Source organism: Phaenicophaeus curvirostris, chromosome Z (assembly GCF_032191515.1).
Source record: "Phaenicophaeus curvirostris isolate KB17595 chromosome Z, BPBGC_Pcur_1.0, whole genome shotgun sequence".
Taxonomy (NCBI): Eukaryota; Metazoa; Chordata; class Aves; order Cuculiformes; family Cuculidae; genus Phaenicophaeus; species Phaenicophaeus curvirostris.
Genome location: NC_091431.1, coordinates 30,691,696 through 30,718,802, shown reverse-complemented (window position 1 = coordinate 30,718,802; position 27,107 = coordinate 30,691,696). Strand labels below are relative to the sequence as shown.

Sequence of the window (27,107 nt, the reverse complement as noted above, 5' to 3'; positions counted from 1 at the left end):
CTCTAGCTCCTGGGTTTGTACACAGATGGAACGACTTTCTTTACAATTAAAGACTGAGGCAAGGAAGGCATTAAGTACCTCAGCCTTTTCCTTATCCCCTGTCACTGTTGTTCCTTCTGCGTCCAATAGGGACTGTATGGTCTCCCTAGTCCTCCTTTCATTATTTATGTATTTATAGGATTTTTTGTTATCTTTCACAGACTTTGCCAATCTGATTTCTAGCTGAGCCTTAACCCTTCTGGCTTCTTCTGTACACAATCTCACACAGGAGGTCGTCATCTCAAAAGAATGAGCAGCGGCTGGAAAAATGCTGCTTGACTGCAAAAACACACGATGAGAGGGACGTTCCGTCTGACTTTTGAAGTACAAACACTTTGATGAAACTTAACTCCGCCTTAGCTTAAATCAAAGTATTCCACTTTTTGCAGTAGTAACTGCTTCTCATGTCAGCGGTGCGACAACCCTGAGCTGCTCTTTTGGCTCCTGGTTGTCTCCCAGAGCAATCAGGCCGCGTTCGTGCCCTCCAGCCCCCGTAGGCATCGGAGCGCGGCGGCGGGGAGGCAAAGGCTGCCCGGAACCACGGGAGCGGGAAGCCGCGCGCGGCGGGGCGGCAGTGCCGGCGCACCCGGAAGGCGCTCGACGGCCACGTCCGGCCCCGCCGCGGCTCGGGCCGGAAGCGGGCGGCATGGGGAGCCGCGGGCGGGTCAGTGCGGCGCGTGCGCGGGGGCGGCGGCGGGTGCCGGGGCCTCCGCAGCGCCCGGGGACGGCGGGGCCCACCCTGCCCTTCCCCTGCGGGGGAGGCAGCGCCCCCGCCTCGGGTCTGCGGGGCTGTCAGTGGCGACAGGTGCAAGTGGCGGGCTTGCGGGCGGTTTTGCCTGCGGGTCAGTGCGGGTCGGGGCTTTGGGCTTTGGGCTTTGGGCTTTGGGCTTTGGGTTGGTTTGGTTTTTTCTCCTAGCAGCGCCGAGCGTTTATAGCGTCAACGGGCAGAGGCTTTTGGGGCAGGAAAAACTCCAAGGTAGTTGTGAGAAAGTAGGGGTTCACGTGCAAAGGCAGTTGTGGAAAAAGGGAGCACATTGAGAGCTGGTGATCAGGTAGAGCTTCAGATGCATCGAGAGAGTGAACCGGGATGGGAAGACGCAAAGACAAAGATGGGAGTGCTAGTTGCATGTGTCGTATTTACAGTACAGGGTATTTACACGGGGACCTGAACCCTGGTCCCGAAGTGTTCTGAAGCGTAGTAATAGGGATGCTAATACGCTTGAGGTATTGGGGGAGTTCAGTGTTTCGTTAGGGGACTGTAGAGCTTAGCGGCGCCTTCGCATTAATATATCGTGCTTCAGAGAGAATTATGGAATGCCTTGGGTTGGGATGGACCACGAAGGTCACCTAGCCCCACCCCCTTGCAGTGAGCAGGGACATTTTCACCCTGAGCAGGTTGCTCAGAACCCCATCCAACCAGGCCTGGAATGTTTCTAGGGATGGGGCATCTACCAGCTCTCTGGGCAACCTGTGCCTGTATTTCACCACCTAGAAAAACAAAAAATCCTGCTAGTATGTAGTCTAAAGCCTTCTAGTTTAAAACCCTTACCCCTTGCCCTTTTGCTGCAGACCCTGCTAAAACATTTTTTCCCAGCTTTCTTAGAAGTCCTCTTTTTTGAGTACTGAAAGGCTGCAACAGGGTCACTTTGGAAGCTTCTTTAAGCTGAACAACCCCAGCTCTCTCAGCCTCTCTTCAGAGGTGTTCTAGGCCTTTTATCAGTTTGGTGGTCCTCCTCTGGATCTGCTTCCACAGGTCCACGTCTCTTCTGTCCTGACAGCTCCAGAGCAGTATTGCAGGTGTGGTCTCACCAGAGGAAAGTAGAGGAGCAGAGTCACCTCCCTCCACCTGCTGGCCACACTTCTTTTAATGCAGCCCAGGACAGCATTTGCCTTCTGTTCTGTTAGCGCACACTGCTGGCTTCTGTCCAGCTTCTCATCCACCAGGACCCCCAGGTCCTTCTCTCGGTCTCTTCTTCGTCCATCGGATATAACTGTTCTGTTTCAGGAAGGATTTGCAATAGTGTGCAAAGAGCAGGGGAAGCTGCTTGAAAATTATTGACCGAAGAGGTCAGAAGAACCATAAAGCACATTTTCAGCTTTCGCCATACATGTGTTTGCCTCTAAACAATTAGCAACGTTAACTTCAGTGTTTGTAAAGTGGTGTAAATATTTCTGGATGCCCTCTCCAAATCAGTCAAATGTCTCTGCAGAAAAAGAAATTTATTTGCTGGCTTTTCATCCTGTCCGTATGCTTTCCACAGATCCAGCTATCTTGGGAAGGCTGCAGTTAAAAGCAACTTGGTGCCATTCAGTTGCTAATTATTAAGGACACAGAAGCTGAAAAGAAGCGAGCAGAGTCCATGTTCTCTTTCATATGTGTCCTCCCAGATTGAATTAACTGCTTGTCAAGCCTCGCACCAATTCTTGTAAAAGTGACTGAAGTTTTTTCACTTAAACATTTCTGGAACTCAGAAGAAATCAAGAACACACCAGTTTATCCTCTTCCCAGACATGTCTGTAATGGAGTAGCAGATACTCAACAGGATTCTTAATCATAAATTACAGTAGAAATTAGGACGCGGATTAACCCACCTGCTGAAGTGAGATTTGAATTCATTCCTATTTGTAAACTTTTCCTTAATATTGCTGAAGTTGTGGTCGTCTTTTGTTAAAGAAGCAGTACTGAACTGGCAAGCTGCGTGTTCTTACTGTTCTCTTGTCTTTTTTTCCTCTTCCTAAGAGCTGTCTTTTGTGTGTACACACTTCAGGATGAATTATCTCAAGATGTAGCTAAGTGGCCCGCTGGGCAGAGGGGAGAACTTGGTTTGGAATATCTCAAAATGTGGAGAGAATAGTTGGAGATGTTGAAGGTAATAGCTTCCAGAGCTGTTTGCTGTTTCTGTTACTGGCAGATGTGAAGCAGAGGTCACGCTTTTTTCAGGGCCCTGCCAGAATGTTTTTATTGACCTTTTACTTTTAGGATGGCAGTTGTTTGCATCTGTAGCTCACAATTGCAGAGGATGCCTCTAAGATGGTCATCTCTTCGTAACAGCTCTGTGTTTGCTCTGTGTTATTCTAATAAACTTTTGGAATACTAACTGTGAGAAAACAATTGTTATTAAGTGCGTGGAACTGTGCCTTTTAGGGGTGCCAAAACATAGCAGGTAGTACTAGGCATAACTTCAAAAACTATCTTGTTGTGAAGATGATTTTTTTTGTCTGCCAAGGACTAGAGGACTTCTGTCATTCATTGCAGTTTGTATGACTAAACAGCCAAAACCACATGAGGGGGAGCTGTGAGTCTCAGGGGTTTTGCTTCATGTGCATACTGAGGTGTGTCATCTGTACATTGTAAATCGTAATTTTTTGAGTATTTGTTTTTACTGAAGTTTTTATTTGGTGATCTGGCAGTTATATTTAGAGAAGGGTTTTTTGCTTTGTAAAATATTATGACCAAGTATTATACAGAGGCATGAAAAATAATTGTTGAAATAGTTAAAGTACTCTTGGAGATCCTTTTGGTGTTCACTTTTCTCATCTTGGCTTCTAAGTGTCAGAACGCTTTACCCATTTATATTTCTCTCTTTTTTGTACTCGGAGACTATCCAGTGATGTGCCCTTGAGAGTCCCTGCAGGTGACTTGGAATTTTTCCAACTCTGTTGTGTTTATTTGATATTGGCTCAATATATATGTTTATGTGACTGTATTTTCAGGATTCTAATCCCGTGATGCCACATGATTGTTCCACATAATCCAAATGGTTGTTAACAAGCATAGTGCTAGTGCTCTTTAGCATCTTAGATTAATCTGAAGCTTCTATAAACTCTCTGGGATTTTGATTTCCTCCCATCTGTATTGGCTGCAAGTTGCTTGATTGGGAATAGAGGTAAAGTATCTTAGATACTGATTCCATGCCAAATTTTGTACTAAGTGGAAAGATCATGAGAGATCAACCAGCACTTTTTAAATAGCAGCATGTTATTTAACATGTTAATTTCAACTAAGAATCCTGCTAGCGGACAAGCTAATTCTGTGCTTGTTTTATTGACAGGTTTTGAAGCTTTTTAAATTATTACACAGAACCCAGCGAGAAGTTTTAAAAATGATACCAGACCCCTTGAAGGTGAGATATGCTTTTGTGTGGTGGATGCTTACCTCTCTTCCTGTGGAACTTTCTTCTCTGAATATACTGAAAGAGAATTCTTCCTTTGAATTATTCTTTTCCACATTTTTTAAAGAATCCTTGGGAAAACTTTTGTATACGTAACAAAACATCCTTTCATTTGAAAAAAAGAAAAAAACCCATGGTTGTTAAGACTGAAGCACTCAAGGCTCTGTTTCCTAAGGAAAACATCTCTCTTTGGAACCTTGATGATCTTCCTGTTTGGTTTGGGTTTTTTTTGCCTGCCCCTTCCCGCCCTTATTTTTTAGCTGCTCTCTTCAGTCCAGCCAAAGCATGTTTAAACAGTACGGAACTGCTCAGTAGATTTTCTTTATGTTCAGTTGTTCCTTAGGGGGTAAATGATGCTTTTGCCGTAAAGCAACTTTTAGTTGTGGTTTCTGTGTGTTCGGTATTTTTGAAGCTCAGAATGCTAGATACATGATTTTACGCCTCTACCAGTGAATTTAAGATGTGGTATCACCTGAGCGATAGCACCTTCTATTAAAATGTTTCAGACAGAGCACGAGACAGATGCTGTAAAGGACCTGGGATTCTGAGCTTTGAGGCTGTGACAAGGCAAGCTACACTTTTTATTTGCACTTCAGGTTTTTTTTTTGTTCATTTAGCTGCAAGACAAAAGATAAATGAAGACTTCAGAAATAACCAAGATGAGACATCTGAAGACAAGATAAATGAGGTACTTATTGTTTCCATTGCTTTTTTCCACTTGGAATAAGAATGCTTGCATAGGAGCGTAGGAGCTTATTTCTTAAAGGATCTCTAAACCAATGTTAGTACTTACTGAGACATTGGGAGAGCCAGGTGAGTTCAAAAAAGCTTTTACGTAGATCTTTGTTTGTAAATACAGTGATACCTCCATTGGTATTGATAATATGTTGCAGAATTCTGCGCATACCAAAATGCATAAGGAAGGAGAAACTGTTTTCTGGTAGTTCAATATGCTTATTTTGAGGCTGTAATAACATTGTGGAAAAAACTGTTGGTATTTTCATGTAAGTATTTTGATACTATGCTCGTACATGTATGTATCTGAGCTGTGGTCATTTTCAGTGCACTTGGTCGTTATTGTATAGGCAAGGTCAGAAAGGTACAGAGAAATGTAATGATTTGCTGAGTTACTAGCAGACACGAGAAGTTATTTTGATTCCTTCTCACAAGCGAGGCAGCATTTTTTTGTGGGGTGTAGAAAACAGCCAAATGATCATGATGTTTTTAATGTAGAGGGGTTTTGCTGCTACTTTCTTCATCGTGCATTGAAAGGAGTAGAACATTCTGTTTGTTCACTCTACAAGTTAACTTTACATAGTTGTTACCTTAGCGCTTTTTACTGAGACATTTTTCTAAAGCTTGTTGAAAGCAGAAGTGAAGCTTCCGTATTTTAGATATTTTTAGTTCTTAACTTCCATACAGAGTGAATAGTTTAATCCTTGTTGTTCATCATTTTCACCAACTGTGTTTACATTGTCGTGGGACAGTAGTTGGAAGACAGTGCCTCCATCCTGCCCTTTGTATCGTACTAGCTATGGGAGAATAATGTAAACAGTTCTGAGTATTTAGTTAGGACTTTGTAGCACTTTTGACTTGTTATCAGGCCGGCCCCAGTAGTAATCCTCCTGTGTTTGTCTTGCCAGTGTCTGATGTGCTAAATTGTGTGTTCTTGTTGTTAGAGATGTACAGGAACACTATGTTTGTTAGGAATGGCAGCTTACAAAATGCATAGATGTAACTTTTTAATACGGGTTAATTGATAGTTTGGGGAAATGGGTCAATGGAAGAAACCCTAGACTTTCATCACAAACTGCAGAATGGTAGGACATCACCGAAGTTGTCATATTTATTATGTATGCATACATATACAGACTGAATAGACTTGGATGCAGAGGGACTGAATCGAATGACACGTAGCGTTTGTGAGAATTTGTGCATGTATTTGCATAAGAGTTGTTAGTATTCTGCTTTTGACAGCAGCTAAAGAAATGAATGTTCACCAGCCAAATGTGCATTCCCAAAGTGAAAGGTGTTTATAGGTAGTGAGTAACTAACTGAATAACAGAACTGACCAGCTTTGTTATTTGAATAGCTGTCTGGTATGGAAAATACCTTCAGGAACAGTTATATACAATTTAAATTACTGTGTTGTTTGTTGTTTGGTTTTGTTTCCTTTTACTAGCTTCTGAAAGTAGCTTCAGATGTTTAAGCAATTCTTGGAACTTCTGTTGTTCAGGCAGTTCACACAGATTCTGACAAAATACGTGAGTAAAGCTGCATGCTAATAAAATGTTTAAAAATATTGTGGTTCAGTAAATAAATAAAAAACTTGAAAACTAAGTAAGGGTATAGAAAGGGCCAAAGTTTGTCTGTATGTCACTTCTCTGCCCAAACCTGTAGTTTAGGCTTGCTGACTAGTGTTGCTACCCAGGACAGGTGGAGGTTTCAAAGATAGGAAGTTTCTACACAGATATTTTGACATACTGAGGTTAGTAGATAATGCATTTAATGCCCTCCTTGAAAGAAAAAAGTTATAACATGATACCTTAACTGTTAGGAGTGGCAGCAGTTAGGTAACAAGTCAGCATGCATGTACTGGCTAGTCAGTCAGTGTACTTCTAAGTGTAGTAGCCAGAGTATCTGGAGGTGCTTTTTCCACCAACTAAGTAGCAGCTGCCTGAAGAGAATTAGCAAATGCAGCATGTACACTGTCCAGAGATGAGTGTTTTCTTCAAGGACTGAGTTCTCTTTTCCAAAACCTTATTCTGACAATGTAAGCCTCAGATTATTCCTTGGAAACTTTGTGACGCAAGGATGCCCTTGATGCAAAGCTGATCAAATTCTGCAATTTTGGCTCCTAGTTTAGAAGTTCTTTTGTCTGAAGTTCTTTTATCTTACAGTCAAACACAAGAAAAGTTATTATGTTCAGCATACCACTGTGTGGTAGAGGATAGGAAAACTCTTCAGCTTCAGACATTGTTTTCTTTCACTTCTGAAGGTACAGACCTTGAAGGAAATCACTTTTCCTTCCTATAAGATCCGGGATATCAGTGTACTTCGGAAAGAATGTTACTTACACAGGCACACAAATCCACATGGGTTTACAGGTGTGCTGTACCTTTCATGGCACTCTGACCTAGGCAAAGTTCTTCATTGGGACTGCAGGTGTTTGTGCTATAGTTTTTGCTGCTGGAGGAAATCCTGCATAACACAGCTCCTTCCCTTTATGGAGAAAGGACAGGCTGATTTCTGATGAGTTGGGAAGAACTTGGAGTCAGGAGGAGCTTAAAAGAGTGTTACATATAGGATCTGTCTCCTGTGTGATTTAAAGCAGACAGCTAAGGTGTAATTTGTATGAAATTTTGATGAAAAAAAAAAAGTTATCTGACAGATCAGTTAATTTATTCACGTCACGTTCTCACAGTCTGTGCTGGCAGGTATGAAAACACAGTACCTACTTCTGAAAAGCATACTCTTAAATGCACATTCCTCCCACCAAAACCCCTGACAGTATTACCCTGTTTCCGCCATTTCCGTATGAAAAATCAAGCTTTTATGTGCAGTGAAAGACACTGCTAGATTTAGGTTGTATGCTAAAATATAATGTGAGAAAGAATATTAGATAAAGAGCATAAGATAGATCTAAATATACATATTATAAAACTTACATATTTTCTAAATATATGTATTCCATTTCTGCTTTTAATAGTTTGGAAATGATTTAAAGTCAGATGTTCTATTGAAGAATAAGAAACCAAATATAAAGTTTAGATTATAATTTTTTTACAGATAACCTGGTGATACTGCTGATGTTCAATGTCTGGGATTTTTATTTTTTTTCAGCGGGAAGGACTGAGTGTTTGCAGGCTATTTAAATCTTCATCTGTTGTAAACTCTTCACCTCTTTAGCTTAGAAACTACTTTTCTTTAAGACACAAATGCATTTTTAAAGCTCACGCTTTGTATATATAGTGTCTTCAAGTTCTTTTTCAAATTTTAACTTGTTCTCTGTAATTAGAAAGAAACTTATTAGTGCAGCCCCGTAACATCTTACGGTTTTCTTTCTGAATTTGATATACTTGGTAAGAACAGCATTAGTTTTCTTGAGTCCATTCGTGCTTATGACATTTCAGTAGCTGCTCCTTGAAAACAGACGTCTTTGGTATTTAAGTTCTCTAAAAGAATGTGTTTCTCTGCAGTAGGGGCACTGTACTACTAGATATATTTCACCTTTCTAAGATAATTCATGTGTCACTTAACCATATTGATTTGCACTTTGTCATCTTTGTTTCCATACATAGGTTTTATACTGAACTTGTCAGAAAGGCTAATATGACTTTTAAGCTGTGACAAACTAAGTAAAATAAATCATCTGAGCAGTTAATGTCAGGATGATGATGAAATCACCTGCTACTATGGCAACTTTAGCAATTTTTTGTGACAGATTGAATCAGTACATTTATTATTTAGAAATACAGGAAGTATACTGAATTGTTAGCCCTGAAAACAAGGCTTCAGACAACTGTAAAGCTTCAAATTGTCATGCAAATGCTAACACTTAGAAAATGGCTGTTTATAAATTACATTGCTAATGAATGAGTTACGTGAGCGAACCTGCAATATGCTGTCCAGACTTCATAGAAAGTGGTTACAGCTTGATGAGAAGCGTGCCTTGGCCATACCTGCAACCAGCCCTTTTACTCTGCTGGCTGGTGGTCTATGCCAATTCATTTAATAGCCTTTCAAGCCAGGAGTCTACCATTTATAGAAGCAGTTTTGTGAATTAAATTGTCCAATAGGATGTGGGTTTAGTCTACAGGTTTCATTCATCTGTAGCTCTAAATAGCTTTGACGTGATGACTTAGAACTACTGATCCAGATCTTGCTTGTAACTGACTTGTAAAAATGTTTTTGTATAAAGATGCCTTTCGTTGTTCTATCCTGCAGGTCTTATAGCATGGCCCTAGATTTCTAATGCTACAGTTTAGGAAAGAGTAATACATTTATTTTCCATGTAGTCTATTTTTTGTGGAGGAAAGCATTTGGCTTACAAGTTATAAATACAGATATTATTATATCTACTGTTACTTCATTTGTGTAAGTATTGTTACACATTGAAATGGCTTGTACAGGATTGCAGTTTCTATGTGGTTTTAGGATGTTATGTAACTGATTAATGTGTAGACTGTGCTAACATCTCATAATGCAGAATTGTCTCAGTCCTGTCTCAGTAAAATTTACTAGTATGTATCTTTCTACACGTTGGCTTCAGTTGTGTGGTGTATGAGTGAGGAAGTCCACGTTAAACTGCAGATTAAATAGTTGATTCTCCTGTCTATATAGCAGATATCATCCACAGTGTCTTTGACTAGAAGACAGCCAACTTTTGGTGACAGTTCAGTTACGAAATGGGCGCCTACTCTGAAACCATATTTGCCTTGCTGACTTTAAGGATTTTTATTTGCTTTCTTATTGGACTCGTTAGGCAACCAGTGCAGTGTCATGTGCTGTAAGCTGGTTGCTCAGCTGTTCTGTCTGAGGATCAGCTTTATTTTAATATGGTTGGTTTATGTGGAGCCCAAGCGTTGTGATAGTGAAGCGTGTTGCACTGTGTACCTTGTTCAGTGTCCACGAAACATTGCCCTACCTGGTATAGAAGATGCATAAAATTTAATTTACTACTACTTTTACCTTGTTTCACGTGAACATTTGAAATGTGGACTGAATTGTTTGAAGTTTTCAGCTTTCCTCTCGGTTTGTCTGTTGTGAAGGCCATTTCTGTTATATGAATGCTGTCATGAGGGTTTATCATTATGGGTGGATACTCATTGAAAACAAGGGTGTTGTGCATTGTGGTGGGTTTTTGTTTTAAAGACAGATTTGACACCAATAAATTATCCATTGCTACTTCAACAGCAAATCCTAGAGCAGTGATTCTTTTTGTTGCTCAGAGACAGCTCTCAGGAGTGTGTTTCCTTTCTGTTATTGTCTACGGTACTTGTAATCCATCCTTCCTTTTACTGAGAACTGCTGAATGTGGTAGCAGATGACGTGGGCAATAATTCAATAACAAACTTGTTTGCTAAACGTCTCACGTGTAATGAGATTTAACTGCCAAGTTAAACGTTTTTATTTGGAACTTATCACAAACCATTTATTTCCTGAACTACCTGGTATTGCCCGTGATGTAAAAGCTGATGACTAGAGGGATGATCTAACTAGTCTTGCACAAAAAAAATGTTGAAATATACATCTGGTTAGGGATTTTCCACCAGCCCTTGTTAACGTTAAAGTTTGAATTTAGCAAAGGGAGCTAAGAAGTTTCTGCTTTTGACCCCATGCTCCATATTTACTTTTTTAACTATGTCATACGTATACATGCACACAAAAAAATGGTGCCTGTATCATAGAGTGGTTTGGGTTGGAAGGGACCATAAGGTTCCAACCCCTCTTTCACGGGCAGGGACACCTCCCACTAGACCGGGCTGCTCAAAGCCACATCCAACCTGGTCTTGAACACTTCCAGGGAGGGGGCAGCCACAATTTTCCTAGGCAGGAATGTAAGTATTTTAAACAGTGTGTACACATACCAGAGTAAGGATAAAGAGCACCTAAGAGTGCACAAGTCAGTGAAGGCTTCTTCTAATACTGCAGTGAACAAGATAGCCTCTAATCCTTGAATTCGTTCACAAATGGCGGCACTTCAGCCCTTCTGACGTTGGTGGTGCTCTGCAAGGGGGAGGAGTTGAGGAAGCTCCTTCCTGCTAATATAAAGTTATGTTGCTGTTATTTATAAAATATTTTGCATTAGGAGCTGTAAGGGTTAATTATACCATTTTTTTCCCCTTCTTCCTTGCTCTCTAGAATTGGGGATCTCTTCAGTGAATCATTTGCGGCTTCAAGAAAGGACTAGAGTAACCGAAGTTGTGAAAATTAGATAAGCAATACTGTCAGTTTACTTTTCACTTTAAATGTTGAGCTAAAGGTAGGTGACAGAGTTATGAATATTCATTGTGGGGTACCATAACCATCAAGGCATTGTTAGGGTTTTCAATCTTAAGTAGATTTGATGTTCTGGCTCTTCTCATGAATTCTAAGCAGCATTTCAAGTTTCTCCTTGGTGATGGGCCCCTCATAAGAAGTCCGGCAGAATTATGATATGCAAATGTCCTTTGTGCTTATAATAAAAACAGATTGATTAATATTCATATCAAAGTTGGAGTAACTTTGACAGGAGGTCGGTGTACTTTTATGATCTTCAGTTAAGTTACTGGATTGTTTTTGACAGCATTAAATTGTTTTGTTTCCCCAGCAGACTCTGGTATTTGTGGTATATGCAGCCATATATACTTTATGTAGATTTCCTTCCCTAATTTTCTTACCAAAGCATATTCTGGATGGATTTGATAATTCGTGTCGGTTTCACCTTCCTATTTCTTTGTTCAGTGTGTAAGTCTTGTAAATAGATCTCCAGGGCCTAATTCTCCAATAAGATGACAAAATTCCTTTTTTGTTCTTTGTGCGGTACCTTTCATGGCTTAAATAATTTAACTTGGAATTTAGTGTCATATGCTGCTGCTCGTGTTGTTTTGCTCGGCTTTGAAGGGCCCGTCCAGCTTGACTTCAATATTTTCTAATTGCCATCAAGTGCATGTGCTTTGATGTGGTCTTGAATAATTTAAGTGAACGGCCAGTGTTTTTAATCGGCTGAATTTGGCTCCAGCAAAATTCTGGGACAGATCTATGCCTGTTCGCCTTCAGTGGATGATACAATTGCAACGTGTTTATGTAGGGTTCGATCCTGTGGAGTACACGAGCAGTAGTTTCAGGGTTTAACTGTTAGGATTCATTTCTTATGAGCTCAGTTCTGTACGGCAGCTTCTATTTTAGAGACCTGTAAGTTCTTTGCTGTTTCACACTTTAGTGTCTAAAAATCCAAATGAACTGTGGAGAAGGATTCTGCTAGGTAAAAGCACGTGCTGTCTTGCCCATGCTTCTTCCTCAGAAAGAGCTGTACCATGTAGAACATTGCACAGTTATCCCCTTTGAAAGCAAAGCCTGCAAAGCGTTATTTCATTTCTCGAGTATTCTGTAATAAATATCTTTCTATTTTACCCTGGGTTTTGTGCTTCTGAGCACCGTATATGAAGTATTTAATTCAAGTAGTAGTCAAACTTGATGCTTTACTCTGAAACTACTCAGTGTATCCTGAATTTCATTTAAGTACTGGTAAATGGCTAACGTGATGCTTTGTTTCCTTCTTTCTCTCTCCCTTCCCCCATGTTCCTTTGAAAACACTTCAGAGTTATCGGTAACACTGACAATACCAGACATGTTTGGGCTTATCCTTCATGTAGTGCACTTCCTTTCTATGAACACAACTGTGTTTTTCAGCTCAGATTTCACTATTCCTAGTAAACTTTTTCTGCCAGAGAGCTTGGGGAAAGGAGTCTGCATGTCAGTTTACCCTGAAGAAGTGTGTGAAATGGAAATGGTTTTATTACTTGCGTATTGTGAGAAACACACATTCACTGGTAAAATATTGAAAAGGACAAAATCTTTGCGGCAAAGGCAATAATATTTTTATTTTACAATTCAGCACTGAGTTGGATGCCCTTCTAAAAAAGGCATAACCTCTTAAAAAAGCAGTGGGTATATATACTAGTTTTAGACAAAGAATCATAGAAATCTTCAAAGAATGCTCTTTGGTTTTTGGTTTTTTTTTATTATCCAACCATGTCTGGAGACTCCCTTCAGGATATCTCCTGCAACAGCTGTGTCTTAGAAGGCAACTAAGTATATTAAACATACAAACCAGCTGCAGCAAAACTTATCAATTAACTCTCAGAATATGTAATTAGCAGTGTAAGTGGCATTTCAAAGTGGGAGCAGGAGCTTCAGCCTCCCCCACCGGCCCTGTGATTCCTCCTCTGGCTTGCTTCTTAATACTCTACACCTGGAGCATCCTCAGTGTTTATATAGTCACCCTGTGAAAAAAAGAAGGGTTTCACGGCCAAATGAGAATGGGGTGTGGGGATGGAGAATCTTTGTCCTTGAGACTCTGCCAGGAGCGGGGTGGAAAGAAGAAGGAAATGGTAGCCCAATCAGATAAATAGGTAAAAACCTCCCAAACTCATAAAAAGCCCTGAACAAAAAAACCCCACCCTGTGGAGGTGGGTGGAAGGGGGAGAAGGCGTACAGTTGGGTACCAGATGTAGGGGTGACTTGGGCGGGTAAAAGGTGGTGTTGTTTGTTTCAGGAGGCAGACAGAGAGGAAAAGAGAAGAAACATAAGGGCTTTAAGGGATTTAGGCAGCAGGAAGAGGGCATGGGCATGGATGAGAGCTAATGAAAGAAGACTAAGTGGGGAAGATGCAGCAGTTCTCTGAGGTCAGTGGTGTCAGTCAGTAGTGATCCTTCCTGGAGCCTGGGCAAGCAGGAAGCAAAAGAGAACTCCCACAGTGTGAAACTATGTGTTTTTCATTTTTGTGGCAGAAACAAATAAAGTGCAATGGGTGTTCCCAAGTTGTTGGCTGCCCTTTCTGTACGTGCTCCTGGAGTGTTTGCAGGAAGCTTCAATCATGGGTCAGGAAGTAAAACCTTCCTGACTTGTCTCACTGGCAGCTACAGAAGTGACGAACGTAAAATTTCCGTGAACGTCTTAGGCTGGAATAGAACATACCATAAAAGCCCCTTATACTTGAATACCTAATATTTTTCTTTATTTATCTTAAGTGCTTTGAGGTTCAGACTGACGGTTTATAAGACAATGATGCAGGACAGTGCACTAGGGCACGTTAGCAGACTATTCACATGTACATGTCGGGATACAACCACAGAAAAGCTCTGCCTATCCTCAAAATCACAAAATCTCTAGTAAAGGTAGTATATGGTTTTCAGACTTGATACGTGGGTCATCTTTTCTGAGTAAGATTTTCATGGATTTTAGTTTCCTGTGTCAGAAAGCATTTAGACTTCATCCACTATGCTTTTATCTATTCTATGACTCTAATTTGCGATTTAGTAATTGATCTATGATGTCAGAGCAATGGCAAAGAAAAGTTTTAGTTCTGTTGTTTAATTGAAATGCATTCATGCCATGAACTTTAGGGGCAAAGTCAAAAGTCACGTAAGATATTGTTTTTTAACTTTTGTTTAATGGAGGATTTTTTTTTTCTAGTTTAATTTTTATCTGCAGCTCCCACTTTCTGATCATTGCATTAATCCTGTAGAGTAACTCTGAAGTAACACAGGTGCAAAGCTATGGTCTTCTCTTATTCTTTTCAGGCACCTATTTGTTCAGACAGTCAGAGTTCTTTACAGTTGTCTCTCGCAGCAACTGTGTTTGTATCTGACTGCCTTCTAGTTCCTTCATTGTTAAACTTGGGTCAAATCACTGCAGTGCAGCTTAATTGTGTGACTCAGTCAGCTTCTTGCATGCATCTTGCATAGGTCTTAAAAATGTTTTTTTTTCCCTGGAACATATAGAAAAATATACAACCAGGGAGGTCTTTCATTTCTGAAGTTTTATGATTAGACTTCTAAATAGCTATAGTGACATTTAAAGTATCTCTAAGAGATTGGGGAGTTCTGTTCCATAAAGCACTTTTTTTTTTTCCTTTCTGAAAGTACTGTCATATTCTTTAATAGTTTCCTTAAATTGGCTGAGCTTATGTAATGTGAAATATGGCATCCTGAAAAACCTGTATGTAACTCCTCCCTTCTTAGACACACTGTACTTTGCAATCATATTTCTACTTTCTTATGTGATTTTATGCAGGAGAAAATCTGCCATTTTTTAAGGAAGGTGCAAAGACAGAAATCTAAGAGCGTAACTGGCTTTTACCACCATGAATAATGATGTCTCCAAAGAAAATGAGTCGAGCCCACATGATGCATGAAGTGCTATCTGCAGTGAGAATGCCAAGGACAAATGCCCTGGGACTGCTTGAATGCTGGAGTCCCATTCTCTGGGAGAGCCCAGGCTGAGTATTAGTAGTCCTTGTCACAAATTATTCAGTACTTCTGTCTGTGTTCTGATTTGTAGTTCCATTCCAATGTGCGATGCGTATCCATTCAGAAGAGCTAGCACACAATGTGCATGTGTTACATAGTCAAATTAGATCACTATAGGTACGAAGTAGGTAAGGAACCCTATTCTAGAGAGTGAAATTACTTGAGATACTTAAAATATGGTAAATTAGAGAGCTGCAAGGCAGAGAAGAGCTCATATGAAGTTACAGAATCTGATCTTCCCAGCAGGCTGAATGCGAAAGTGAACACCAGTGAAGGAGCTCAGTTTCACATACCATATCTAAATCCTGTTCTTGAATTCCATGTGGAACTTCAAACCATGCCACCGTTCATTTCCTTCAAAGAAGGAAAAGCATGGTATTGCCTCCTCTATTAATGATCAAGAAGGAAAGGGGAAGCAATGAACAGACTTCAGGGTACTTCCCAGGGGATGAGGAAAAGGCTGAGGTACTTAATGCCTTCTTTGCCTCAGTCTTTAATTGTAAAGAAAGTCGTTCCGTCTGTGTACAAACACAGGATCTAGAGGGTCAAAATGAGGCTCCCATGATCCAAGAGGAGGTGGTCAGAGCCTTGCTAGCCCGACTAGACACCCACGAGTCTATGGGGCCGGATGGGATTCATCCCAGGGTATTGAAGGAGCTGGCGGATGTGCTGACCAAACCCCTTTCCATCATCTTCCAACAGTCCTGGAAGACTGGGGAAGTCCCACTGGACTGGAGGCTGGCTGATGTTGTGCCCATCTACAAGAAGGGTCGCAGGGAGGATCCGGGGAACTACAGGCCTGTCAGTCTGACCTCAGTGCCAGGGAAAGTCATGGAGGAGGTGATCTTGAGTGCTGTCATGAAGCACATGCAAGAGAACCGGGTGCTCAGGCCCAGTCAACACGGGTTCACAAAAGGCAGGTCTTGCCAAACTAACCTGATCGCCTTCTATGACAAAGTGACTGGGCTGCTGGATGAGGGAAAGGCTGTGGATGTATCTTCCTGGACTTGAGTAAAGCCTTTGACAGAGTTTCTCACAGCATTCTGCTTGAGAAACTGTCAGCCTCTGGCCTGGGCAGGCGCACACACTCCTGGGTGGAAAACTGGTTGGATGGCCGGACCCAGAGAGTGGTGGTAAAGGGTGTGAAATCCATCTGGAGGCCAGTGACGAGTGGTGTTCCCCAGGGCTCAGTGCTGGGTCCAGCCCTGCTCAATGTCTTTATCAATGACCTGGAGGAAGGCATTGAGTGCACCCTTAGCAAGTTTGCAGATGACACTAAGCTGGGTGGAAGTGTTGATCTGCTGGAGGGTCGGGAGGCTCTGCAAAGGGATCTGAACAGGCTGGACCGCTGGGCTGAGTCCAATGGGTGTTGGTTGACAGCCGACCGAACATGAGCCAGCAGTGTGCCCAGGTGGCCAAGAAGGCCAATGGCGCCTTGGCTTGTATCAGAAACGGCATGACCAGCAGGTCCAGGGAGGTTATTCTCCCCCTGTCCTCGGCACTGGTGAGACCGCTTCTTGAATCCTGTGTTCAGTTCTGGGCCCCTCCCCACAAGAAGGATGTTGAGGCTCTGGAACGAGTCCAGAGAAGAGCAACAAAGCTGGTGAAGGGTCTGGAGAACAGGCCTTATGAGAAACGGCTGAGAGAGCTGGGGTTGTTTAGCCTGGAGAAGAGGAGGCTGAGGGGAGACCTCATTGCTCTCTATAACTACCTGAAAGGAGGTTGTAGAGAGAAAGGTGCTGGCCTTTTCTCCCAAGTGACAGGGGACAGGACAAGAGGGAATGGCCTCAAGCTCTGCCAGGGGAGATTTAGGCTGGACATTAGGAAGAAATTTTTCACAGGAAGGGTCATTGGGCACTGGAACGGGCTGCCCAGGGAGGTGGTTGATTCACCTTCCCTGGAGGTGTTTAAGGCACGGGTGGACGAGGCCTTGAGGGTCGTGGTTTAGTGTTTGATAGGAATGGTTGGACTCGATGATCCGGTGGGTCTCCTCCAACCTGGTGATTCTATGATTCTATGAAATAAAATTTCTAACAAACTCCTATGCGTAACTAACTAACTAATTTCTAACTAACTTCTTTATGGGTAGTTTGTGTCTAACATATATACAAGAAAACAGTTTTGAATAGCCGTAGTAGCTGAACATATATACAACATCAGGGGCGTGGTGCTGGCCTCTTGTTGGCTGGAGCGTCCTCCGAGCTGCTGGCTCTCCTCCTTCGGGTCCGCCGTGGCCTCACAGGGGAGCGTTCCCTGCCCTGGCTGGAAGTGTTGGGTGTGGGCATGGCCACTGCTGGCTCCTCCCGGGACACTCCTTCCTCTGGCCGTGAGGACAGTGGGGACGGAGGACTGGCTGCTGCCCGCCGTTGCAAAGTGCGAAGTAAAAGTTCTTGCGCAATTGCCACTGCGTAGACTAGGAGGTCCTGGACAGCGGAGTCTTCCTGAGCTCCTTCCCGCCGGCGGACGATGACTTCTGATGTTGCGGGTGGAGCGATGACATGCTCCACGTAGTCATCGTCCACTCGCACCGAGCGCACTAAAGATGTGATCCTCCTCTTGCAGAGGGGGCACTCGGGCTTATCATCAGCCCACCGCAGGATGCAGGTGTAGCAGAAGCGGTGGAGGCATGGCATAGCAAAGCTGGGCTCCTCCCAGCTGTCCAAGCAGATGGGACAGCAGTCCTCCAGCTCTGTGGCCATGCTCTTGCCTTCCTGCCGTGGGCTGGGGGGAGTTGTGGAGCTCATGTTGTTCCCTCTTGCTGTTGCTGCAGCAGGGGGTGTTATGCTAGGAGAGGAAGAGAGGCCGCATTTGTTGACTGCCCTGGAGACAGGTGGAAGAAATGCCCAGGTCCCACAAGAAGAAAACCCTCCCAGCTCCCAGGGGTGAGGTTTCCCCTCCCAGCTCACCTCTGCTGCAGCAAGCGCCCCTGCTGGGATGCTCTGGCTCCCTGAGGCAGGGCCACAGAAAATTCTTGGACCAGCCAAGGCAAGCAGACTGCTCAGCTGGGGTGCCAAGATGAGCCCCCTGCAAGAGTCTTCGCTTGGCTACAAGCAGTGAGCGAGTGACAAGCCGTTGCTCGGGACGTGGGATACCATCGCCAGGTGACACAACAATCCAGTGCCTCTAGACCTGTCAGTCCACCCATTGGTGCCACGTCCTTTCCATTCAGTTTTGCTGCTCACCAATGAATTTTTTGCCCCGAGGAAGATGAGTCCAAAGTGAAAAGCAATTGTTTTTATCTGTTTTCTTTTCTCTAATGCTAGAGCTGCTAAAGAACTTCTTTCTAGGAAATTGCTGATAATACACCGATGTTTACAAGTGAGACGGTACCAGAGCCAGTCTGAGAAACAATGAATTTTTAATTATTTCCAAATTTGTTTAATTTTTTTTTTCCTGAATTTTCCATTTGGGAACACCGCCCATATTCCTCTCCCCTTCACAAGTGGCCCAACTATGTCAATGTGTTTCTGGAGTGAATCCAGCTGTATATCAATGTGAATGAACAGCACGGTTTGCCGATCTCATCATTGTGTCCTTTTCTTGTATGTTCATGAGAATGCCAGAAACTTTTCTAAACTCTTTCTGGAAGATGAGAAATTTTTCGGAGGCTGTTCTTACTGGTTATATAAATCCCTCCTCTCGTTTCACTAGTTCTTAAATCAAACTGCAGTGCAATCTTCACATCAAGTCATGAATGTAGAGATGAAGACTTCCGAAGACCCTTGCTGGGAATGGAGCCACCTATGGTGTTGGCAGGCTCCTTGGGGAGGGCATGGGATATCTTCTCTAGCTCATCCATTTGTAAATAGTCATGATGGAGCAGCAGGGGTTGCCTGCCTGCTTTCTGTTGGGGGAGCGGGGTCAATGCTCTTTTCTGGCCTTGCTGTGCCTGCTCTGAGGTGCACATAATGAAACCCTTAGTGCCCCTCTCCTAAGACATGTGCTTCAGTGGGAACGGACGTGCAGCTGCGACCGTAGCAACAAGGACCTGAAGGAAAGCATGAGTGCAACTTCCCAGCAGAGGGTGGCCGTGTTGAAAGATGAACAAATTAAACCAGTAGCGTAGTATTTAGAAGAATCCATATGCCTGTTATTCTTCCTAGGGGCATTTTCCTTTGTTTGTTATTTTAATCCGTAAACTGAAATCTGTCTGTGTATTTTTTAATACGTAGATAAAATAATGACTTAAGATTTGTCAGCGTCTTTGTTACTTTTAACCATCTACTTGGCTTGGACTTCTGGAATTTCTGGTATTGAACACACCATTGTAAATTTTTTCTCGTAACAGTTAGTAAAGATTCTGGGGTTTGGGGTTTTTTGGTGATTGTAGTGTCTTAACTTGATAGTGTATTTCCTGGAGAGTTCACAGCAGTCTGATTGAGCGCACAATTCATTCCCACTCCTTAAAAAGCGTGAAGGAATTCAGTTCAGCTGGATTTTGTAGTGTATATACACAAAATCCGTAAAGAAGCAGTGGTTTGAGAAACCAGTTACTTGTTTTTCAAATGTGTGTGTGTTTATATATATATTCATGGGACTGTTTGCAAGGTTTGCTTTGGTTCCTCTAACGTGGTTGTGCGTATTGTGAGGGATGTATTCTAGGGAAATGAATGTTAAATCTTTCATTTGTAAGATGCAGCTATCCTGTCTATTTGCTTGGGAAGTCCTGTGAATAAACATGGACCACAATACTGATGTGAACACAGTAGGCTACTTTACTTACCCAGCTGTGGATAGTGATTCTTCAGCTCCAGTTCTGGCTCTGTGTCTGGAAGAGAGTGGGTGTGTTTGTTTGAGAGGCTGAAAAATGAATACCTTAAAATCTGTGCCTGAAGGACAGACAAAGAGGGCTTCGGGGAAGTGTCTGATTATCCAGTGTATAAGCATCACAGCCATATCTGGTCTTCATGCTGGACCTTACATGTGAGCCACTGACAGTTCTTTTTGGGGAGGAAAGGGGGAGGTAAAGCCCTGTTTTCCAGTATTTTGACAAATGTAGTAACCATATTTTGACAAGATCGATACAGGTGGGGTTTTTTTCTGCTTTCTCACCTCCTACGTGCAGTCTCTAATGTCTGTGCTACAAGCTGATTGTAAATCAGAGCCCAGAGTAAATGGAGCAGCACTGACGATTCCTGGATGTTCGCTGATACGGCTGGTGAGCTGATGTGGGGCTACTGAAAGTCAGGAGGACATTCTCTGCCACTGACTCTGCTACGCAGGCAGTAATGTCCTGAACAGGAGCTGAGCGGAAATGTAGAATACATTATTTTGAACTGTTCAAGCAAGATTTATTGGGGCTTGGTTGAAGGGGGGATAAGTTTCTGATTTCTTGGCTTTCTTCGTTATTTCTTTTTTTCTTCTGCCTGTTCCCTCACTTGCTGTGTCCTCAGCCTGAGCAATAAAAGAAAACTGAAGGTGAAAACTAGGAAGAACATGTTCCTTCACTATGGGTGCATTTGTTTTCTTGCTTTGAAGTGCAAAGGGAAAGTTCAGGCACCTGTGGAATATTTGGGAATGTCTTGGATCTCAAATTATAGGATTTTTTGTATGTTGTTAGGTCGGAAGGTCAGAAAGAAGAGGGCAGTGTTTTATGTATGTGGTTTTTATTTCCCATCCTTACCTGTTTGCAAGCGGTTAACTAAAATAATGTAAGAGAGGTTGCTTGGAGACAGAATGCCTCTGATCCATACCACAATTGCCACTGCTGTTTACAAATGTGTTTTTTTGTAAATAATCCCTCCAAATTCTCCAGAGTTAGGTCTTTGTACTTCCAAGTGTTCATTCAGTGTGGATGAGCAAATACTGCTGGGTAATGTGACAATGAGCTGAAGTGCCCCAAATGGGAAAAAGAATGTAACTTCATTGCTATGTTATCTTACGGTGATAAGATACTATTTCATGCTGCTAACATCTGCTGTAAGTAGCTACTATTTTGGCTATTACAAAATGCAATATTTAGTGAATCTTTTTTCCTCGTCATATGTGTGCATGGAGGAGAGAAGTGCAGATATTCTTGAGAAAAGGATGAGAAAGCAAGAAGGAGGTAGGGGCAACATCTGAAGAGTGTGCTGGACTAGGAGGGAGACCTGGACGACGCAGGGAAGGAGTGGGAAGCCCGGCCACCTCTTTCAACAAAAAATGTGGGAGCATAAGTTTAAAAAGACTCTTTAACAATAAACACCTCATTCAAATCACTTTGAAAGGCTGGTTTTCACCTTCACTGTATGGAGGAGAGACTCAGCCCAAAAGGGTCGCTTGGCTTGTTCTTTCTATTTTGTTTTCTATATTCTGATATAGAGAGATATATATCTCTATAGTAATATATATATAATAATATATATATTCTGATATATAAAAATATATTTCTATATATTCTGATATATAAATATATATATCTATATATTCTGATATATATAAATATATTTCTATATTGCTATCCCCACTGCTCCCAGAGTTTGACACGCTTGCTTCACAGCACAGTGCTGCGGGGAGAACAGAGGCAGCATGAGGAAAAACACTAGAGACTGAGTATCTGGCAGCTTGGTGCACCTTGGAGGCAATTGCTTTTGTTTGTGTGAGATACTGGCAGAAAGATGAAAGGTGCACAGATCATTAACTAATATCAGTTTCAGCCTTAGCAGCAGCATAATAATGCAAGTATCGTGAGGGAAGGATTAAGGAGGAAGGTGTTTATTAGTTTGGGTTCACTTTTCTTAAATTCCTGATTTCTCTATTGCTCCCGTAGTTTTCTTCCTTGAAGATTTGAGCTGTACTAGGTACATAATCCTAAAGAAGCTAGATACATACATGGACAAGATCAATAGAGTTGTTTGTTTGTTTAAACAAGTAGAATACATGCGTGGCAAAAATGTTAAGGTAGATTGTGAAGCAGGGAAAATATCTACAAAGCTGGGATTAAATTATTTAAGAAGAAAGGAACGTATTATATATCTTTACTTGGAAAGTCATGCATAATGAAAATAATGGTAAAAGGCAAGTCATGTGTTATCTCCTCCAACCATGCACACCTTCCAGGTGCTTATTTGTCCTGCTTCCTGTATCTGGACTTTTGAAAAGTGAGGAGCTTGGAAAAGCATCCTTTGATAAAGGGAGAAAAAAGTCAAGGGGGAGAGGTGATAAAGTTTTTTGTACAGCTTTGAATTACCTGGAAACAAAAGAGCCTACTTTTAAGACTGTGCTTGCTTAATCATCAGAAAAACTTTCAGATTCCAAATAACTTTGTTTTCTTCAAGTGAAATTTCAATACCTGTTTTAAAACCAGATCACAAGACAAACTCCAAGTTAAAGACCATAATTGTCATTCATCATGGCATTGACATCTCTTTGTGTAGAATACTGGATAGCAGCGTTGTAGAGACCTCTTCAGACTGGTAGACCCACCAGTCCCGTTTATCACCATTTCCGTCTGTATCTAGAATTTCTAAAGTAGGCCGTATTTGGTGTAGCTGGCGTGTGTCTACACAACAATCTTTAAAACTTCAGGGGGGCCTCCCCCTTAGTTTACAAAAAGAAAAAACCAAAAGAAGCCTGAAAGTTTGGCTAAATTCAAAGCAGTAGGAGCATATTAGTGGCCACAAGTCATCTAATGACTTAACTGTGTCTTTATCTGTTTTCTGACTGATTAAAAATAAAAATCTACTTTTGACTTAACAGTGCTTTGCAAAAGCAATCGTGCAAAGAACTGTATTTTTTTGACAGGAGCGTATACTAGACAATAAATACACCAGTAAACAGCATGTTGTTTCTGCGGGTAACTTCTGTCAGTCAGAATTAGTAAGTCAGCTTTCTTTCCAAACCATTTTTTGTTTCTTTAGCTGATTTTTCTTGTGTAACTTGTCTCATCTGCAAAGCTTTTGCCTCTTATTTGTAGTCTCAAGCGTTAAGTTTAAAGTCTGTATCTTGAGCCAAAAATCTGGCAATTTAAAATCCTGTTATGTCACCTGAAAATCCTTTCAAAATAAAATATAAAATTCTAATGATTTATGCAGGCCTGTGTATTAATAAACAGATAAGAAGTGCAGTGCTATCTGGCACAGTTTTAGTCTTGTATTGTTGGTTAATTGTTGCAAAGAAGGCAAATCTTTTCTTTCACATTTTTGTAATGATATTTGCTTGTCACGTGCCTGCCATGTGAACCTTGATAAGTATAACGGCTGCATATCTACTATGTTAATATCTGACCTAAAGAAAAGACTTGCTGTAATCACAGGGGATTTTTAAGAAGATTGTTTTGTCAAAGAGCTGCTTAATATACTGCAGAACTTTTCGAAGCACGGTAGACAAAACTAAAGACACTACTAAAACTTGATAGGTATCATACTATAACTCACCATGTGAGCACTACAGTTTCCTATGTCTAGTCTAGAAGTAGTATCTGAGGATACTGCAGCCACTGCATTGTATTATTCTAACATTGCTTACTACTCTCAATCCTTCCCACGTAAAGAAGCATTAAAACCAGTCTTTTCATGAGACCAACAGGTTTTATTACTGCCAGTCCTGCAAAAGACCACTGGTTATGTTTGTTCTAAGCAGCAAAATTCAATAACTGAGAAGATTCCCTGTAAAAAGAATGTTGTGGTTTCAGCGTGAAATGGTCTGAATAGGTAACTTTGTACTTACATTTTTAGAATGCAATGAAAGCATATATTAATACAGATGTGTAGAAAGTTTTTTTTTTTAAATTCGCCACAGACTGAAGTTATCACCAGTGTATATTCAGTGTTTTTTCTCAAGGCAGACCATTCATGGCAATATCAGATTTTGGTGAGCAGAGTTCAGAAAAAATTATGCTGAGAAACACACCTCTTCATTTATATGAAAAGACGCCGTATTTTTATCTTGTCCTTTCAAATGCCTGCTCCTAAAAATGTAAAATACTAACATTCAGAATTCTAGAAACTAATAAATGTTTATTGCCCGGTTTTGCCAGGCAAAGTGTTGCCATCTGTCTTTAGCATCATGGAGCTGTTTCAGTGTCCTAGCTTTGTGAGAAGACATACATTGAAATCCAGAAATGGGTGGAAGTGCCTGTGCAACAGCCGTATGAGGGGTGAGGCATAGAGCCCGTGAGAGGTGAGGGACCGTGCTCTGAGGTTAGGAGGGTCTGGATCATGTGGAATTTGCAGAATTCATTTCTGTAGTCTGCTCAAAATTCTGTCTGGTGTGGGTATTGCTTCTCTGCCTGAGAAAGTCGGCTCTCCCTCATACCACTCTTCCTGAGGTGCTCACATGTGAAATGGATTCAGTACAGCACAATGTTTATGCATGAAATCGCATCTCGAATAACCGAGCACCAACCTCTTCCTTCTGTAGACACAGTGTACGTCCCAAATGGCAAATCTAGTTCCGTAGCCAGCATGTTCCTAGTTAGTTTTTTTATTTTTTTCCTTTGCAGAACAAGATTTCTGAGTTCTTTGTTAGTAGGGTAGTTTATTCTTACTATAATTCATAGATAAGAGCCCTTCAAAAGCAGAAGTAACACTGTGGGGAAAAAAAGTGTAGCTGAAAGCTAATAGGAAGTAAGCAGCAATTGCTGTCTGGCACTGAGGTAAGGAATGAAATACCCCTGTTGTGGGATGGGGAGAATTGAGGTGCAGTTGTTTAGGGGGTTGTTTTGAGGGGTTAGGGTATTCTGGGAAGGTCTTGGGCTGTTGTGGCAGCTACTTGCTAGTCCAGAATAGAGCTCTCCTGTCAGCCATGGGAACCAAACCTAATAAGAACAGCTGGACAGTGTGCTAGGTCTTGTTTAATGAAAGTTGGAGGTAGTTAAGACTCCAGATAGCACAAGCACGGCAGTTGAATGTGCACTCAAAACATCTTGTTTCTGAACACCTGGTATTGTGATAGAAAGTACTGGTTTTCAAACGGTGCTAAATTTAGAAGCAGATAGCTTTGCTGCAAGTTGAGTGTACAAAAACCATTTTATAGCAACAAGAAGGTTAATAATTACCCCAGTGTCTGTGAAGGTAAATTGAGCAAATAATGTCATGCTATTTAGATCTTCCTCTTTATTGCCCTGGATAGAAATGCAGAGCAGATTTACAACTGTATGTGCTCTTTGCCTTACAGTGGCATATTTCTCATACTGTAGTATTGCTGTGTGTAAAGCAAAAGCATTTACAGTGTACTGTTGGTAGAACTGAAAGCTGCAGAACTGAGAGTTTGGGGAGGAAGTCAGTGGCAGTGTATAACTTCTTCTTCTGATCCATTGGTTGGGTTGATATTAGAGCCTGAAAGTTAGTCTGTTTTGGAATGATTTTTGATGTACTTGCCCCATATACCCTCTGGTTTGTGCTTTTATGAGGAAAAAATACTGTTCTGATTGATTTTCATTTAGGTCATTGAATAGCTGACATGAGTCTGCTTTGAAATGTCAGGGAGTAGTTCTGCCTCTACAGAATGCAATCTTGATTGTGTTATTAGCTTAGTCTGGAGTGTATTGGGAAAAGAATAGGAAGGGGTTTTGTAGTGCAAAATATGCTTAAGAGCAAATAAAACAGTGTTTTTAAGGAGGAGAATTAACATCAGAAGTGTGATTATGTCAAGGCCAACTGGCTGAAGTACTTTTGTACTCAGAGTAGATGAGTATATGTGGTGCAGGTAAATCAGGTTTTTCTTTAATGGGGAGAAAAATAAGTTAGTAATCTAAAGCTTCCATCTGTTTCCTCTTCCTGCTTTTTAAACACTTGTCAACTGTCTGCAGTGGAGGGTACTTGCAAGTGCACGTAACATCAGTGAAGCCATACTCAGAGCTAGGAAGCTGACTGGAGGTGCGTGGCCCAGGGCTTGTCCCCTGGAAAATGCTCCCACCTGCTTTACTATGCCCTTGGCCAGAAGCTGCTCCAGATTTTGCCTATTTAGCTGCTCATCTGGTCATCCTCCCTAGCTGTCTCATAGCCCAAGTCTTACACAAACCAAGCACTTCTATTTCACAGAAACACCTGGTCTGCATGTTTACTAATGTCCAGAGTTTCTGCAGCCGTTCCAATGCTGCCAGAACTGGAAGTTCATTGTGGAGTTCAAATAGTGTCATCGTGTGCTTATTTGGTGTCGAGTACACTTTTCACGTTGCCTGTTTACTTCCTCCTGGGAGGCCACTGACTAAGACGCCAAAGTCCAGAAGGTCCATCTGTGTGGGCAGCATGGAGGCACCTGCCTACACTGCCTGGTCCAGAATGGAGGAGAGGTCAGATGCTCCTGAGCTGCCAGATGTCTGGCTAAGTGGATGGATGAATGTTGGCTGCGTATCCATAGCTCATTAATGAACCAGGCATTAATGGCAGCTGAAGGTAAAAAAACTAGACTCTGTCAGCAGAACGGACAAGAGCAGGTAATAGTTCCCAAAGGCAGAGGAAGCAAGCTTCCTAGCCAGAGAGCCATAGTCAGGTTGTGCTGTCCAGGTGACATCCCAGCTGCATGCATTTTCAAGTGACTGTATCGCTTTTTTGTCTTCTGACTTTAGCTGCAGGAGTGGGACAACCATAAGCTTTAGCAGTGAGAGGAGCGCGTTTGCATCCACAGCACAGAAGCAGCAGGGCAATGACTGTGCACCTGACACAGTGGCTGTACAGAATAACAACACACTGCTCCGTTGTTCACCAGAGTTCTCCCCTCCATGGCAGGGCAAAGGGGTGAGTGAGGTGTGAGCAGCTCCTTGGAAGAAGTGAATATGAGGGATCAGAAACTATGCACGTAACCACAACACACAAGGGGACAATTCTTAAACGGGAACAGAATCTGCAACATCAGTAGCCGAAGGAGCAGAATGGACCCTGGTCACAGCTGGCCCCAAGCAGACCTACAAAAGTGGAACAGGAGGAAGGAAGTTGTTACAGTGGCATTCCAGAGTTTCCTT

General features: G+C 42.0%; 1 protein-coding gene across 1 annotated transcript in view; it reads left to right on the top strand.

The window, feature by feature from the left end:
* Nucleotides 1-333: 333 nt before the first annotated feature.
* Nucleotides 334-27,107, top strand: part of LYRM7 (LYR motif containing 7) — a 117,018-nt gene continuing 90,244 nt past the window's right edge. The window contains exons 1-4 of the mRNA XM_069881158.1: nt 334-363; nt 537-881; nt 4,121-4,163; nt 4,829-4,899. Of these exons, the coding sequence (XP_069737259.1) occupies nt 334-363; nt 537-881; nt 4,121-4,163; nt 4,829-4,899 (489 nt within the window). The remainder of the gene's footprint in view (nt 364-536; nt 882-4,120; nt 4,164-4,828; nt 4,900-27,107) is intronic.